Source organism: Carcharodon carcharias, assembly GCF_017639515.1.
Source record: "Carcharodon carcharias isolate sCarCar2 chromosome 35 unlocalized genomic scaffold, sCarCar2.pri SUPER_35_unloc_3, whole genome shotgun sequence".
Taxonomy (NCBI): Eukaryota; Metazoa; Chordata; class Chondrichthyes; order Lamniformes; family Lamnidae; genus Carcharodon; species Carcharodon carcharias.
The window spans coordinates 1,443,836-1,462,502 of record NW_024470719.1 but is presented as its reverse complement, the minus strand read 5'-3'; the positions used below and the strand labels follow the sequence as shown (position 1 = coordinate 1,462,502).

General features: G+C 44.0%; 1 protein-coding gene across 1 annotated transcript; it reads left to right on the top strand.

Moving 5' to 3' along the window:
* Nucleotides 1-14,337: 14,337 nt before the first annotated feature.
* LOC121274218 (tubulin alpha-1A chain-like) lies at nt 14,338-16,904 on the top strand. The gene is made up of 4 exons (XM_041181418.1): nt 14,338-14,572; nt 14,687-14,835; nt 15,427-16,107; nt 16,608-16,904. Exons 1-4 carry the CDS (start codon nt 14,452-14,454, stop codon nt 16,902-16,904), a joined length of 1,248 nt encoding a protein of 415 aa, XP_041037352.1. The 5' UTR covers nt 14,338-14,451.
* Nucleotides 16,905-18,667: the final 1,763 nt, after the last annotated feature.

Here is an 18,667-nt window from a genome sequence, read left to right as displayed (position 1 = left end):
TGATTGATGGGGTGTGATTGATGTGACGCTGATTGATGGGTTGTGATTGATGTGGCGCTGATTGATGGGGTGTGATTGATGTGATGCTGATTGATGGCGTGTGATTGATGTGACTCTGATTGATGGGGTGTGATTGATGTGACGTTGATTGATGTGGTGTGATTGATGTGACGCTGATTGATGGGGTGTGATTGATGTGACGCTGATTGATGGGGTGTGATTGATGTGACGCTGATTGGGGTGTGAATGATGTGACTCTGCTTGGGGTGTGATTGATGTGACGCTGATTGGGGTGTGAATGATGTGACTCTGATTGATGGACAGTGATTGATGTGACGCTGCTTGATGGGGTGTGATTGATGTGACTCTGATTGGGGTGTGAATGATGTGACTCTGATTGGGGTGTGATTGATGTGACTCTGATTGATGGGGTGTGATTGATGTGACGCTGATTGGGGTGTGAATGATGTGACTCTGATTGGGGTGTGATTGATGTGACGCTGATTGGGGTGTGAATGATGTGACTCTGATTGGGGTGTGAATGATGTGACTCTGATTGCGGTGTGATTGATTTGACGCTGATTGATGTGGTGTGATTTATGTGACTCTGATTGGGGTGTGAATGATGTGACTCTGATTGTGGTGTGATTGAAGTGACGCTGATTGTGGTGTGAATGATGTGACTCTGATTGGGGTGTGATTGATGTGACTCTGATTGGGGTGTGATTGATGTGACGCTGATTGATGGGGTGTGATTTATGTGACTCTGATTGGGGTGTGAATGATGTGACTCTGATTGGGGTGTGATTGATGTGACGCTAATTGATGGGGTGTGATTGATGTGACTCTGATTGTGGTGTGATTGATGTGACTCTGATTGGGGTGTGATTGATGTGACGCTGATTGATGGGGTTTGATTGATGTTACGCTGATTGATGGAGTGTGATTGATGTGACGCTGATTGATGGGGTGTGATTGATGTGACGCTGATTGATGGGGTGTGATGATGTGACGCTGATTGATGGGGTGTGATTGATGTAACGCTCATTGATGGGGTGTGATTGATGTGACGCTGATTGATGGGGTATGATTGATGTGACGCTGATTGATGGGGTGTGATTGATGTGACGCTGATTGATGGGGTGTGATTGATGTGACGCTGATTGATGGGTGTGATTGATGTGACGCTGATTGATGGGGTATGATTGATGTGACGCTGATTGATGGGGTGTGATTGATGTGACGCTGATTGATGGGGTGTGATTGATGTGACGCTGATTGATGGGGTGTGATTGATGTGATGCTGATTGATGGCGTGTGATTGATGTGACTCTGATTGATGGGGTGTGATTGATATGACGTTGATTGATGTGGTGTGATTGATGTGACGGTGATTGATGGGGTGTGATTGATGTGACGCTGATTGATGGGGTGTGATTGATGTGACGCTGATTGATGGGGTGTGATTGATGTGATGCTGATTGATGGCGTGTGATTGATGTGACTCTGATTGATGGGGTGTGATTGATGTGACGTTGATTGATGTGGTGTGATTCATGTGACGCTGATTGATGGGGTGTGATTGATGTGATGCTGATTGATGGTGTGTGATTGATATGACTCTGATTGATGGGGTGTGATTGATGTGACGCTGATTGATGGGGTGTGATTGATGTGACGCTGATTGATGGGTGTGATTGATGTGACGCTGATTGATGGGGTATGATTGATGTGACGCTGATTGATGGGGTGTGATTGATGTGACGCTGATTGATGGGGTGTGATTGATGTGACGCTGATTGATGGGGTGTGATTGATCTGACGCTGATTGATGGGGTGTGATTGATGTGATGCTGATTGATGGCTTGTGATTGATGTGACTCTGATTGATGGGGTGTGATTGATGTGACGTTGATTGATGTGGTGTGATTTATGTGACGCTGATTGATGGGGTGTGATTGATGTGACGCTGATTGATGGGGTGTGATTGATGTGACGCTGATTGATGGGGTGTGATATTCCACAGCAGTTGCTAAAGCTGTGTTACTTGAAAATCCCTGAGTGACACATTAATCAACTGTCACAACCTATATTTTCATTTGGTATGTTTGAGATGCAACTCTGAATTCAGACATAAAACCAGCATTTCTCGAGATGTTTTGATATCAAATTACGTGAGACATTTGTTAATTTAAACAAGTTAAACATATACACATGACTACAAATTACTACTATCATAACTTTTAACAAATTCCCAAACTAATCTCCACTAAGGCTAAGGAATCCACAGACTTTGAGCAAGCAGTAGGCAAAGCATTTTCACCTTACAAATTCAAAATGAGGTTCCTTTCCTTTTGCTTCCTGTGCGGACAGTTATAGGCTTACAGCTGCTTTGATATTACATGCCTCTGCTCCACACACATAAAACTGTTCTCTGTTATACCCAGCACATCTCTTTTAAAGTAATTTCTCATTGTATCACCAACCCTTTTGAGCTCCACTCTCCTAACAATAAAACCTCTTTCATAGTACCAATTTTATTTGCAATATAAACATTACTTGGTCTCTGCTAGCTAGGTGCTAGATTTTACTCCCCTTCTTGAATGCCCTGTTTAAAAAAATGCAAATTACCTCTCTTACATCTCACAACTAGTATACACCAGTAGATGGCTTTGGTCCGATCAAGACACACCCACAGGCTAAATCTTTATGGGTTTTTTTTAATTCCAACAATATTAGATGCTTTATTAGCTTCATGACATCTCCTCCCTATCGTAAAATGAATTGTCATAATTCTAAAAGATGGCTTCATTTTTAATAACCCATCTCACACCAGCTCCTATTCTTATTACACTATTGCATTATGCAGATGCATGATTAAAATAACAACAGATATACACAAGTATCAACAGAAATCACTACAGTTCAATGTCCAGGGTTTTAAAAAATGTCCCATTTTCATTTAGGCTTCAGGCTCTTGATAACACATCTGCAAATGGATTTCTCCACCAGAAATATGTACAATCTGTAGATTAAATGGTTACAATAATAGGCTTCCTCTGAAAATTCTTGCACTGTTTTGTCTCGAAATTTGTCAAAGGAATATAGTTCACATAAACAATTGTTCCAGGTGAATTGTTGCAACATATATTTCAAAATGCTGCAATGCTAACACCAAACTCAAAGTCTCTTTTTCGATCATTGAATATCTTCTCTGTTGTACATTCAACTTCCATGAAAAATGCCCGATCGGTTTTTCAATTCCAGTGTCATCTTCTTGTAACACTACAGCCCCAATGCCTATATCGCTTGCATCAATGGCCAACTTGAATTGCTTGGCATAATTGGGTGCTGCCAAAATTGATGTAGTTAATACAGTTTTCAAACTATCGAATGACTTCTGACACTCCAGTGTCCATTGAAACTTCCTGTACTTAATTAATAATTCAGCAACCACTCGGCTAAAATTTGGTACAAATTTCCAGTAAAAGTCACTCATGCCCAGAAATCTCAAAACTCCTCATTTTGTTGTAGGCACTGGGAAATCCACGATAGCCTTCACTTTCACATCTCTCAGAGCCACCTTACCATGTCCAATGGTATGGCCCAGATATGCAACTTGCGCTTTTGCAAATTCACTTTTAGCCAAGCCCATCGCCAAATTAGCCTCTAGTAGTCGAGTAAATAATTTTTCCAGGTGCTGTAAATGCCACCCCATCACGTCTGACTGAAAACGATTAGATCATTGATATAAACAGCACAATTGCTTAGACCTGCAATCACTTTGTTTGTCAGTCTTTGAAATGCTGCATGTGCATTCTGCATACTAAATGTCATGAATTTAAACTGATAACACTCCACTTGGCGTTACAAAAGCTGATATCTCCTTTGCTCTCTCCAACAATGGTACCTACCAATACCCTTTTAACAAGTCAATCTTTGTGATAAATTTCATTTGTCCCACTTTCTCAATGCAATTTTCCAACCGTGGTATAGAATATGAATTCGCCTTTGTCACCAAACGTATCCTTCGATAGTCCACACACAGTCTTTGTATTCCATCTGGTTTCAGTACCAGTACAATAGGCGAACTCCAATTACTGCACTTGACTCAATAATATCACTTTGAAGCATGAAATCAATTTCTTTTTGTACTTGGCATAACTTTGCTGGATTTAATCTATAAGGATGTTGCCTTATTGAAGATGAAATTGCTATACGTACATAATTTATAGTTAAGTATGTCTTCCCCAACTTATTTCCACAAATATGTTTGTGTGACTGCCGTCGCTTTTCCAAATCACATTGACACGTGCTTGGAAGGTAACTCAATATTACATTTAAATTTTCAAGCATCTGCTCATTATCCAATTTGACTAGAGGAAAACCAATTTCAGAAACCTGCATTTCTACCTCTTTCTCAGCAAAATACTTCCCCAAAGATAATCACATAATGAAATACATTTTGCTTCTGTTGCTGAATAAGCTTTCTGATATAATTGCTTTAATTGCAAATAATTTTTCTGTGACTCCCCCAAACTCTTTGAGTTAAACACTTCAGCTGAACTGCCCCGTATTTCTTCTTCCTGAACAATGTTATCATATACGGTGCCAGTTAATTGGATTGCTAAACTTTCCTCTTGCCTTTGAATGCCTGCCCAACTCGTTTTTCTTGTTCTTCCCTATGAACCTTTGATCTCGCGACAACATAATCAGGAAACAATCCAGGATGGTGCTTCTGTAACACCTCTGTTGAAAACACTTCTACCAGCTGCTCCACTGCCAGAGGCAGCACCCACATTTGCGATCCAGCTTTTCCATTACCCAGAATAAATTAAACCCAAGCCATGGGCAATTTTTCCACCACTCCAATTATAACTTCACCTACCTTCCATTTGCACTTTAAATTTACCTTCCACAATGGGATAGATTTAGCACTTCCATGAGGCCCACTTATTATTACCTGTTCCTGCAATACTACCTTTGAACAACAAATATCACTATCATTAAGGAATGACCCTATGTCTCTTAAAATTTTAACACCTTTACCTACTCCACCCTGTACACATGGAAAGACTTTCCCTTCGCATATAAACTCCTGAAACATTTCTGCAATCTGCTCCTCAGAACTCCCTTGAGTAAACTGTGAACACATTCCAACTTCTTTACCTTTCACTGATTCTTCCTGTTTCATCTGTATACAAACCGATGGCTTCTCCTGTGTCTGAACTTCAGAACACATAGTACTTTTTTCTTCCAGAACTTTTCTGTACCCCAATAATTCCAACAGATTATTCCTGCAATCTCCAACACACTGACTTTGTCTGCCCAACTTTATTACAATGAAAACGCCTCAATTTTCGAATGTCACTTCCAGCTTCAGCACTTTCCTTTTTATGCTGAGAAAAAAACTTCCCAGGAACTTCCAGCTATTCCTTCTCTTCACTGACTAATTACCTTCTTTTCACCTGCCCACTTTTTTATTCTTTTCCAATTTGAAAGCGTGATGTAAAATAGGTTTAGCTCTATGAACTAACTCATAATCTTCAGCTATCTCTGCTGCCTGTGTTACAGAATCAACCCTCTGTTCCTCCACCTGAATTCTCGTTACCAAAGGGATTGAGTCTTTTAACTCCTCCAAAAGAATTACTTGACTAAGAGCTGCATAGGTTTTCTCTATTTTTAATGCCCATGTTCACTGGTCAAAATTACTTTGTTTTACTCTTTCAAACTCAATAAAAGTTTGCCCAGGCTATTTTTTCATATTCCTAAATTTCTGCCTGTATTCCTCAGAAACCAACTCATATGCACTCAAAATAGCCTTTTGCACCACATCATAATTAATGGACATTTCTCCTGATAGTGAAGCATATACCTCACATGCCCTACCTAACAACTTAGACTGTAAAAATAACATCCAGTTTTCCTGTGGCCATTTCATCTGTTTAGCTAGCTTCTCAAATGAAATAAAGAATGTTTCGATATCTATTTCCTCAAACTTTGGAAGAGTGTGTTAAAATTTAAACATCTTCCCACTGGATTCTCCTCTGGAGATATGTACTTCCTCCCCTACTGGCATCTCTTTTTTAACTGCCAACATTTTCAATTGGAATTCTCTCACTCTCTCTCTTCCTCTTTCCTCCTTCTCTATCTTGCCAATTTATCGTCCCCCTTTAAAAGCCATTTCTCTGTCCTTTGTTTCTAATTCAAGTTTTTTTTCTTCAGTTCCTTTGTTTATTCAAATTCAAGCATCCTCATTTGTAACTGAAGTCTCGCTACCTCCAGCTATGACTCAATCGTGTCAGGTTTCACTCCCAACTGTAGATGCTGTACTATACTATTAATTATATCTGATTTCCTAACCGCACCCCCCCCAACACCCACCCCCCCCTCCCCCACCTCCAAGGTAACCCCAATTTTAACTTATCTGCCAACACTGTTAACTTACTTTTGGTTATTTTCTCTAACCCAGTCAGTTATACCTTCTACTCCCAGGCATGTCTTAGCAATTGCCAAAGCCATCGTGCAGTCTCACCACTTCTAAAATATCTCACGAGCTCCTGAATTCAAGGTGCTTCTCGCACTTGTAACTTTAAGATTCACCAATTGCAAACCAATAAAGGAATTAGAAATATTTTTATGTTGCCAAAGGCCCCAAATTGCAATGGCACAGATTTGGTAAAGCTGAGTTATTTAAAAATCCCAGAGGGAAACTTTAAACAATTCTCATAACCTACATTTTCATTAGGTATGTCTGTGATGCAATTCCGAATTAAGGCATAAAAGCAGCAGTTCTCTGCAGTTTTTACATCAAATTACATGAGACATTTGTTAGTTTACACAGGTTAAAAAAACACATGGCTATAAATTACTATATCATAACTTTAAACAAATTCCCAAACTAATCTCCACTAAGGCTGCAGGAGGTTGCACAATAACCAGCCAAAGCATTTTCACCTTAAAAATTCAAAATGAAGTTCCTTTCAGTTTGGTTCCTGTGCAGACAGTTGTAGGCTTCCAGCTGCTTTGATGGTAGATGCCAGTGCCCTGCATACACAAAACTGCTGTCTGTTATACTCAGCACATCTCTTTGAATGTAAATTCTCATTGTATCACCAATCACTTTGAGCTCCACCTCTTCTAGCAATAAAACCCTTTCACAGGACCAATTGTCTTAGTAATATAAACATTGCTTGGTCTCTGCTAGCTAGATCCTAGATTTCATTCCCCTTCTTGAATGCGCACTACCTCTCTTGCATTTAAAAAATAGTATACATCAAAGCACCCAGACTAGCTGGCTTTAATTCAATTAAGAGATACCCACAGACCAAACCTCTATTTAAAAATACTTTTCAACAATATAAATACATTAATAGCTTCATGACAGGTGGGACTAACATGACTCTGTTTCATGGCGTCTGATTGTTGTGACTCTGGCTCATGGGGTTGATTTCATTTTGATTAAGAGTGCGTGATGTTCCTCTCGGTTGTGCTTGATGTGACACTGATAGATAGGGTGTGATTGATGTGACTCTGATTGATGGGGTGTGATTGATGTGACTCTGATTGATGGGGTGTGATTGATGTGACTCTGATTGATGGGGTGTGATTGATGTGACTCTGACTGATGGGGTGTGATTGATGTGACAATGATTGATGGGGTGTGATTGATGTGATGCTGATTGATGGGGTGTGATTGATGTGACACTGATTGATGGACTGTGACTGATGTGACACTGATTGATGGGGTGTGCTTGATGTCATTCTGATTGATGGAGTGTGATTGATGTGACTATGATTGATGGGGTGCAATTGATGTGACTCTGATTGATGGGGTGCGATTGATGTGACACTGATTGATGGGGTGTGATTGATGTGACTCTGATTGATGGGGTGTGATTGATGTGACGCTAAGTGATGGGGTGTGATTGATGTGACTCTGATTTGGAGTGTGATTGATGTGACTCTGACTGATGGGGTGTGATTGATGTGACGCTAAGTGATGGGGTGTGATTGATGTGACTCTGATTGATAGGGTGTGATTGATGAGACGCTGATTGATGGGGTGTGATTGATGTGACGCTGATTGATGGGGTGTGATTTATGTGACTCTGATTAATGAGTGTGATTGATGTGACTCTGATTTGGAGTGTGATTGATGTGACTCTGATTGATTGTGTGTGATTCATGTGACTCTGATTGATGGGGTGTGATTGATGTGATGCTGATTGATGGGGTGTGATTGATGTGACGCTGATTGATGGGGTGCGATTTATGTGACTCTGATTGATTTTCTGTGATTGATGCGATGCTGATTGATGGGGTGTGATTTATGTGACTGACTGATGGGGTGTGATTGATGTGACGCTGATTGATGGGGTGTGATTTATGTGACTCTGATTAATGGAGTGTGATTGATGTGACTCTGAATTGGAGTGTGATTGATGTGACTCTGATTGATTTTGTGTGATTGATGTGACTCTGATTGATGGGGTGTGATCGATGTGACGCTGATTGATGGCATGTGATTGATGTGACGCTGATTGATGGGATGTGATTGATGTGACTCTGATTGATGGGGTGTGATTGATGTGACGCTAAGTGATGGGGTGTGATTGATGTGACTGATTGATGGAGTGTGATTGATGTGATGCTGATTGATGGGGTGTGATTTATGTGACTCTGATTGATGGGGTGTGAATGATGTGACTCTGAGTGATGGGGTGTGATTGATGTGACTCTGATTGATGGGGTGTGATTGATGTGAATCTGATTGATGGGGTGTGAATGATGTGACGCTGATTGATGTGGTGCGATTGATTTGACGCTGATTGATGGAGTGTGAATGATGTGACTCTGAGTGTTGGGGTGTGATTGATGTGACGCAGATTGAAGGGGTGCGATTGATGTGATGCTAATTGAAGGGGTGTGATTGATGTCACTTTGATTGATGGAGTGTGATTGATGTGACGCTGATTGAAGGGGTGTGATTGATGTGATGCTGATTGATGGGGTGTGATTGATGTGACACTGATTGAAGGGGTGTGATTGATGTGACTCTGATTGATGGGGTGTGATTGATGTGACTCTGATTGATGGAGTGTGATTGATGTGACTCTGATTGATGGGGTGTGATTGATGTGACTGATTGATGGAGAGTGTTTGATGTGACGCTGATTGATGGGGTGTGATTGATGTGATGATGATTGAAGGGCTGTGATTGATGTGACACTGATTGATGGGGTGTGATTGATGTGACTGAATGATGGGGAGTGATGGATGTGACTCTGATTGATAGGGTGTGATTGATGTGACTGATTGATGGAGAGTGTTTGATGTGACTCTGATTGATGGGGAGTGATTGATGTGACACTAAGTGATGTGGTGTGATTGATGTGACTCTGATTTGGAGTGTGATTGATGAGACGCTGATTGATGGGGTGTGATTTATGTGACTCTGATTAATGGAGTGTGATTGATGTGACTCTGATTTGGAGTGTGATTGATGTGACTCTGATTGATTGTGTGTGATTCATGTGACTCTGATTGATGGGGTGTGATTGATGTGATGCTGATTGATGGGGTGTGATTGATGTGACGCTGATTGATGGGGTGCGATTTATGTGACTCTGATTGATTTTCTGTGATTGATGTGATGCTGATTGATGGGGTGTGATTTATGTGACTCTGACTGATGGGGTGTGATTGATGTGACGCTGATTGATGGGGTGTGATTTATGTGACTCTGATTAATGCAGTGTGATTGATGTGACTCTGAATTGGAGTGTGATTGATGTGACTCTGATTGATTTTGTGTGATTGATGTGACTCTGATTGATGGGGTGTGATCGATGTGACGCTGATTGATGGCATGTGATTGATGTGACGCTGATTGATGGGATGTGATTGATGTGACTCTGATTGATGGGGTGTGATTGATGTGACGCTAAGTGATGGGGTGTGATTGATGTGACTGATTGATGGAGTATGATTGATGTGATGCTGATTGATGGGGTGTGATTTATGTGACTCTGATTGATGGGATGGGATTGATGTGACGCTGATTGTTGGGTGTGATTTATGTGACTCTGATTGATGGGGTGTGATGGATATGACTCTGAGTGATGGGGTGTGATTGATGTGACTCTGATTGATGGGGTGTGATTGATGTGAATCTGATTGATGGGGTGTGAATGATGTGACTCTGATTGATGTGGTGCGATTGATTTGACGCTGATTGATGGAGTGTGAATGATGTGACTCTGAGTGTTGGGGTGTGATTGATGTGACGCAGATTGAAGGGGTGCGATTGATGTGACGCTAATTGAAGGGGTGTGATTGATGTCACTTTGATGGAGTGTGATTGATGTGACGCTGATTGAAGGGGTGTGATTGATGTGACGCTGATTGAAGGGGTGTGATTGATGAGACTCTGATTGATGGGGTGTGATTGATGTGACTCTGATTGATGGAGAGCGTTTGATGTGACGCTGATTGATGGGGTGTGATTGATGTGACTCTGATTGATGGGGTGTGATTGATGTGACTCTGATTGATGGAGAGTGTTTGATGTGACGCTGATTGATGGGGTGTGATTGATGTGACGATGATTGAAGGGCTGTGATTGATGTGACACTGATTGATGGGGTGTGATTGATGTGACTCTGATTGATGGGGTGTGATTGATGTGACTCTCATTTGGAGTGTGATTGATGTGACTCTGATTGATTGTGTGTGATTAATGTGACTCTGATTGAAAGGGTGTGATTGATGTGACGCTGATTGATGGGGTGCGATTGATGTAACTCTGATTGATGGGGTGTGATTGATGTGACGCTGATTGATGGGGAGTGATTGATGTGACTCTGATTGATGGGGTGTGATTGATGTGACTCTGATTGATGGGGTGTGATTGATGTGACGCTGATTGATGGAGAATGATTGATGTGACGCTAAGTGATGGGGTGTGATTGATGTGACACTGATTGCTGGAGTGTGATTGATGTGACACTGATTGATGGAGTCTGATTGATGTGGTGCTGATTGATGGGGTGTGATTTATGTGACTCTGATTGATGGGGTGTGATTGATGTGACGCTGATTGATGCGGTGGGACTGATGTGACGCTGATTGATGGGGTGTGATTTATGTGACTCTGATTGATGGGGTGTGATTGATGTGACGCTGAATGATGGGGTGTGATTTATGTGACTCTGATTGATGGGGTGTGATTGATGTGACGCAGATTGACGGGGTGTGATTGATGTGACACTGATTGATGGGGAGTGATTGATGTGATGCTGATTGATGGATTGTGATTGATGTGATTCTGAATGATGGGGTGTGATTGATTTGACGCTGATTGATGGAGTGTGATTGATGTGACTCTGACTGATGGGGTGTGATGGATGTGACTCTGATTGATGGAGTGTGATTGATGTGAAACTGATTGATGGAGTGTGATTGATGTGACTCTGAATGATGGGGTGCGATTGATGTGACTCTGATTAATGGGGTGTGATTGATGTGACTCTTATTGATGGGGTGTAATTGTTGTGACTCTGATCGATGGGGTGTGATTGATGTGACTCTGATTGATGGAGAGTGATTGATGTAACTCTGCTTGATTGTATGTGATTGATGTGACTCTGATTGATGGGGTGTGATTGATGTGACTCTTATTGATGGGGTGTGATTGATGTGATGCTGATTGATCTGGTGTCATTGATGTGACTCTGATTGATGGGGTGTGATTGTTGTGACTCTGATCGATGGGGTGTGATTGATGTGACTCTGATTGATGGAGAGTGATTGATGTAACTGCTTGATTGTATGTGATTGATGTGACTCTGATTGATGGGGTGTGATTGATGTGATGCTGATTGATCTGGTGTGATTGATGTGACGCTGATTGATGGAGTGTGATTGATGTGACTCTGATTGATGGAGAGTGATTGATGTGACTCTGATTGATGGGGTGTGATTGATGTGATGCTGATTGATCTGGTGTGATTGATGTGACGCTGATTGATGGAGTGTGATTGATGTGACTCTGATTGATGGAGAGTGATTGATGTGACTCTGATTGCTGTGTGTTTATGCTTGGCGTGGCATAATCTCCTCTGTTCCTCCGCTGAGAATTTCTGTGTTCTTCCTGGACCTCGGGCTCTCTCTCCTTCCTGAGGAATGACAAAACTCTGAGCCTCTCTGTGTTGCCTTCTTCCTCTCACCCTTCTCCTCATCCACCTCCAAATATTTGACTCCTCCTCACCGGCATTTGTGTCTCCAACTGAGACAACATTCTCCATCTGTCTCAGACACTTTTCCCCCCTCACCCCTGTGTTACAGGCTGGATAAAATCTAAACAAAAGAGCCATTTTAATCAGAGGAGAGGTCTCCTCTTGAAAAATACCCAAAAGATTCCTCTTTACACTCAAATGAGCTGTCCCTGCACTCAGCAGAGACACTGGTCTCAGCTGCACTTTTCAAAAGCACCCAAACAGGGGAGAACTTCAAGAAGCCCTGTTATTGCACTGAGTTGGGTAGTTCATGGGTTGAATTGCCTTGTGAATGGATAACGAAATAAGGCGATCAGACTCCCGACTGCTTGACCTGATGCGCCACCCCCCTCACCCTGCCAACACAGTCATATTATCGCAAATCGAGGTGGTGACGTCAAAATGGTTCTTGGCAACATCATGCCCCATAACGTGTTCCTTAAAGCGGGACCGCAACCAACTCGGAGTGTAAAATTCAGACCCAGATACGTGGGCTGATATATGCAGCTCTGGTAGATAGTGTTCCCTTAATGAAGACAGGAAGGTGTGGGACCCTGGCGGAACCTGTATCTAACACACCGACTATGACAATGTGGGTCTTGTTAAGTGAATTTCTGGTGCATTGCTGTGTTGGATAGAGTCTAATAGGGCCTGATGAGCAGCCAGCTGATTAATGGGACCAGGCAGATATCGGTATGATGCATCCACAGTGAACACATGCGCTGTGACACACAATAAGAGCACAATTAGTTGTACAGAGCTGTGAGTCTGTTGGATGCTTTTCAGATATATGAGAGCAGAATGATATTAACGGGATGTGATAAATGCAGAATGCGGGACATGAATATGGTTTCAGGGAAATTAATTATGGGTCTGATAGACTCTGATTGAATGGACTGTGTCTGGCGGATGGGGTTTGATAGATTCTGATTGAATGGATTGTGTCGGTTGGATGGGGTCTGGTTGTTTCAGGTCTGACAGACAGGTTCGCAAACTGAAAAAGGTTTGATGGACAGTGGACAGATATATCGGGGTTTGACAGACAGCGATCTGCTCCTTTAGAATGTTAGAATGGGTTGTTTATTATCGGGTCTGATTGACGGGGGTCGGATGGATACTGTCTCAATAGGAGGTCTGAATGTAGGGCTCTGATTGATGGCACTTTGAGGTGGGAGACTGATCGACAAAGCTCGTCTCTCTCGTTGTCTAAAGCTCCTCCCATCACCAAATGTGACCATCACTTGGCTCCTCCTTTTACACAAAGCAACCAATCAGCGCTGTGCACCGAAATTCCATTTTATGTTGATGTTTCCCCAAGCAACCGGAGCACTTTGTTCTCACTGACCAATCGGAACTCGAGTTGGCTTCATAGAATTTGGTATAAATAGCGCGAGCGGGAACGGACGCAACACATTGTGAGGAGTTGTGAGAATAAAAGGGCATCATGGTGAGTGAGCATTGAGTAATGGCGAATGGAACGTGTAGCACAAACAGGGAGTGCTCACTCGGTAGAGGGGGATCAACAGGGAGAGAGCAGGATCTGTAACCGAGTGTGGAATCCAAGATATAGAGCGAGCCAGAGACCCACAGGAAGAGATGCAATCCCCAAGTAGGGAAGAGGGATCCACAGTGGGAGAAGTGAATTCCACATGGTGGGGCGGGATATAAAGGAGACGAAAAGAGGTCCCGTGGGAGGGTGAAAATACAAGGAGAAGGAGGGTCACACGGAGCACAAATCCATCGGAAAATGGGGATCAACATGGATAGGGAGATGTGCAGTGTGGTTACAGGATCCATGGTCATTGTGGGAGGGACGGTTGGGTTTCCTGTTTCCCATGCTGCAGTAGGAATGGGAAATCACACAGAGCAGTCACAAGGATCGGGTTTTCCAGGACATGGCCGGATTTCCATGGACAGTAGATCGAGGTAGAATAGAGTTATAATGGGGATTGGATGGGATCCACAGGATACAGGAGCGGACCCCAGACCCTTCTCCATCCATCACCAGAATCAATGTATAAAGTATGACTCTCCATCCTGTGTCAATAACCACCTCTTGTACCCTCTTCAGCGTGAGTGTCTGTCAATCCACATTGGCCAGGCCGGTGTACAGATCGGGAACGCTTGCTGGGAGCTGTATTGCCTGGAGCATGGGATCCAGCCGGATGGGCAGATGCCCAGTGACAAGACCATCGGAGGTGGTGACGACTCCTTCAACACCTTCTTCAGTGAGACGGGGGCAGGGAAACACGTTCCCCGAGCCGTGTTTATAGACCTGGAGCCCACTGTGATTGGTAAGAGGAGAGATTGTTGATGGGGTTGCTCAGTCAGTGTTCTCACTAAACTCAGTGAAATGTGGCCTGAATTCTCTGTGTCCCTGTTATTAAATCTCTGTTCCCTGTCTCCAGATGAGGTCCGCACAGGCACCTACCGACAGCTCTTTCACCCCGAGCAGCTCATCACTGGCAAGGAGGATGCGGCTAATAACTACGCCCGGGGTCACTGCTCCATCGGCAAGGAGATCGTGGATCTGGTCTTGGACCGCGTCCGCAAGGTGGTAGGTCCTCTCGGTTTAGTGCTCCAGCATTTTCCGCCCCAGATTCACCAGGATATTGATTCTGGGTGGTCCCAGTGAAGGAGATGCACCCATGGTTGGCTCTATTGGGTGAATTGGAGATGTTATGTTTCCTGTCCTTTCTATAACCCGCCTCATTTCAATCGGATGTCCTCCAGCAATGCCCTAAACAGACCGAGAACAAGCTTCTAACTCTGTATTCCGCTCAAACTACTGGCGATGAGAAACACAGGGATTCAGGAAGGAATTTTTGGAAGGAATTCTAAATCCTTGCAGGCATCCTGTGCAATCGGCATTTCCCGGTGCCTGATTGTCCCTGCTCCCTCTTCCCAGCCCCACGCCTCTCACATCAGTACTCTCTGAGCTGCTTCACCCTGGTTCCCCACTCCCTCCGCCACAATGTCCATGATTGCATTTCCCAGGCTCCCACTGCTCCAACTCCCACGCTCCCATTGCGCCATCTCAGCAGGGACCGCGAGGACAATTGCTCATGTATCGAATCCACTGCCCTTTTGAGGACTGATTCCGTTGCCTGTTGCCTGTTTGATGCGTTGGGTGTGCTTTTCCCCACAGGCTGATCTGTGCACAGGACTGCAGGGGTTCCTCGTCTTCCACAGTTTTGGGGGTGGGACCGGCTCCGGCTTTACTTCCCTCCTGATGGAAAGACTCTCCGTCGACTATGGCAAGAAATCCAAGCTGGAGTTTTCCGTTTACCCTGCTCCCCAGATCTCCACTGCGGTAGTTGAGCCATACAATTCTGTGCTGGTCACCCACTGCACCCTCGAGCACTCTGACTGCGCCTTCATGGTGGACAATGAGGCCATTTACGACGTCTGTCGGCGTAACCTGGACATTGAGAGACCAACCTACACCAACCTCAACCGTCTTATTGGACAGGTAGTGTCGTCCATCACGGCCTCGCTCCGGTTCGACGGTGCCCTCAATGTGGACCTGACTGAGTTCCAAACCAACCTGGTCCCATATCCCCGCATCCACTTCCCTCTGGCAACTTTCGCGCCCCTTATTTCAGCCGAGAAGGCTTACCACGAGCAACTCTCGGTGCCGGAGATCACCAACGCCTGCTTTGAACCGGCCAACCAGATGGTGAAGTGTGACCCTCGCCAGGGCAAGTACATGGCTTGCTGCATGTTGTACCGGGGAGATGTGGTGCCCAAGGATGTGAACGCTGCCATCGCCACCATCAAGAGCAAGCGCTCGATCCAGTTTGTTGACTGGTGCCCGACTGGGTTCAAGGTAAGTGTGGGGTTTGTGCTCAATCCAAGAGTCCAGGGAATCGTAGATTGTGTCAATCTGATAACAGATGTGAACAATATTCTATTCAGTCCGGCTCAGTCATGGAACAGGCTCTTCCCATTCCTGGTGACAGAGAAGCCCTCAAAGAGAGGCTTGAGGCGGAATTCTCTTGAGTTCACTCCATTGACTGCTGCCCAGAATGTTCCAGGAGAAATCCCGTCCTGAAACTAGGAAGAGGCTTCTTGACACGCGAGGCCTCTCCCCGGTCTCTGTGATAAAGACTGAATTTGCTCCTGAATGCAGTCCCGCCCATCACAAACTGCAGCTTGGATCTGGGGGAAGAGCCCAGGGAATAAGCAGATCACGGTGTTTGTACAGGGAAAGACACAAACACATTGAGAAATGTGTCTGTCTGAAAAGTAACGGGCGGCTCCGAGGTCTGATTTTTGAGGCTGCGTCGTACGTAACTGAAATAGAACAAATTTGCTTCTCCCCAACAGGTTGGCATCAACTACCAGCCCCCGACAGTGGTACCAGGGGGTGACCTGGCCAAGGTGCAGCGGGCCCTCTGTATGCTGAGCAACACCACCGCCATTTCCTTGGCTTGGACCCGCCTGAACCTCAAATTCGATAAGATGTACGCCAAGCGGGCCTTTGTCCACTGGTACGTGGGGGAGGGTCTGGAGGAAGGGGAGTTCCAGGATGCACGGGAAGACATGGCCTCACTCGAGAAGGATTATGAAGAGGTGGGCATCGATTCTTCATCACTGGACAGAAAGGGCGAAGAGGAAGAATAAGATTTATTAATTTAGAAAATTTAACGGCTTTAACTTTAATTCACATGGATATTATACATTTTATTTAATAAAATAAGGTATTTAGAATGATTTTGGAAGTGTGTCTGATTAAATGCTGCAGCTGCAGACAAGAGATTGAGAAATTCGGTGTAAAAGAAGTTTGATGATAGAAGTAGATGAATTGACCCAGAAAGTGGGTCCAAGAGTGAAAGTCCATCAAACCCCACAGCGGGAATCCCAGGATTCACACAGCACTTCATTCATTAAAACACTGGCCTCTGTTACATACCTTTCAATATTTAATTAGAGTCTGTGGTTCAAAAAGGCAGATGGCCACCATCTTCTCCATTATTCATGGTTGTGGCCACGCCTAATTGCACTCAGGACATTTTGGAACACAGTTAAGAGTCAACCACATTGCTGTGGAGTCACACATAGGCCAGGCCAGGTGGGGACAGCAGATTTAATAGTGAACCCAAGATCAAATTCATTGACTTTAAATTCCACTAGCAGTCATGGTGGTATTTGAACCCGTGTCTCCAAGCATTAGCCTGAATGTCTGGATTACAAGTCCAGAGATATTGCAACTACACCACCGTCTCCCATTTTTCTCTCTGTATTGCTTGATAACACTGTTGATGACCCCTTCCATCACTTTACTGACAGTAAAGAGTAGATTCATGGGTCGGTAATTGGTCAGGTTGGATTTGTCCTGCTTTGTCCTGGCAACTCATTCTGTGGTGGTGCTACCGAGCCACTCTTGGTGATGGACACTGAAGTCCCCCACCCAGGGTACATTCTGTGCCCTTAGCCATCTTCAGTGCTTCCTCCAAGTGTTGTTCAACATGGAGGAGTAATGATTCATCAGCTGAGGGGAGGGGGAGTCGGCAATGCGGGGGTGGGGGTGTGGGAGGAAGGTATGTGGCAATGAACAGGAGGTTTTCTTTTCCATGTTTGACCTAATGCCTTGAGACTTCGAGCGGGCTGGAGTCGATGTTGAGGACTCCCAGGGCAAATCCTTCCCGACTGTATACCACTTTGCTGCCACCTCTTACCCAGCAATGATAATGCTAGTTTCTGGGACATGATCTGTCAATTATGATTCCTTGAGAATGATTATGTCAACTATTGCTTGACTAGGCTGAGACAGCTCTCCCAATTTTAGAACTAGCCCCTAGATGTTAGTAAGGAGAACTTTGCAGGGTCGACAGGGCTAAGATTTTTTTGTCGTTTCCAGTGCCTACATTGATGCCAGGTGGTCCGTCCGATTTCATTCCTTTGTATTCACTTTGTAGAGGTTTGATGCATCTGAGTGGCTTGCTAGGCCAATTCAGAGGGCACTTACGAGTCAACCACATTACTGAGTATCTGGAGGCACATGTAGGCCAGACCAGGTAAGGACTATAGATTTTATTCTCCAAACGACATTAATGTATAAGAGAGTTTTTTTTTTAACAACAATGACTTTTAATTACAGATTTTTGAATACAAGTTCCACCATTTGCTCTGGATGGATCCGAAATCATTACCTCCGTTTTTGGATTACCAGCCCAGTGACAATGCCACTAAGTCTCTGCCACCACTGGGGTGTGATTGCTGTCAATCTGATTGAGGGGGCGTTATTGATGTGACTGTGATTGATGGGATGTGATTGATGTGATGCTGATTGATGAGGTGTCTTTGATATGTCTCTGATTGATCGGGTGTGATTGATGTGACCCTGAGTGATGGAGTGTGATTGATGTGACGCTGATTGATGGGGT

What these genes read in the sequence shown, in the direction of transcription:
- LOC121274218 (XM_041181418.1), top strand. Translation starts at nt 14,452, where the DNA reads ATGCCCAGTGACAAGACCATCGGAGGTGGTGACGACTCCTTCAACACC. An exon ending in CCTGGAGCCCACTGTGATTG is followed by an intron (nt 14,573 to 14,686) that starts GTAAGAGGAGAG and finishes CCCTGTCTCCAG; the next exon opens with ATGAGGTCCGCACAGGCACC. An exon ending in GGTGCCCGACTGGGTTCAAG is followed by an intron (nt 16,108 to 16,607) that starts GTAAGTGTGGGG and finishes TCTCCCCAACAG; the next exon opens with GTTGGCATCAACTACCAGCC.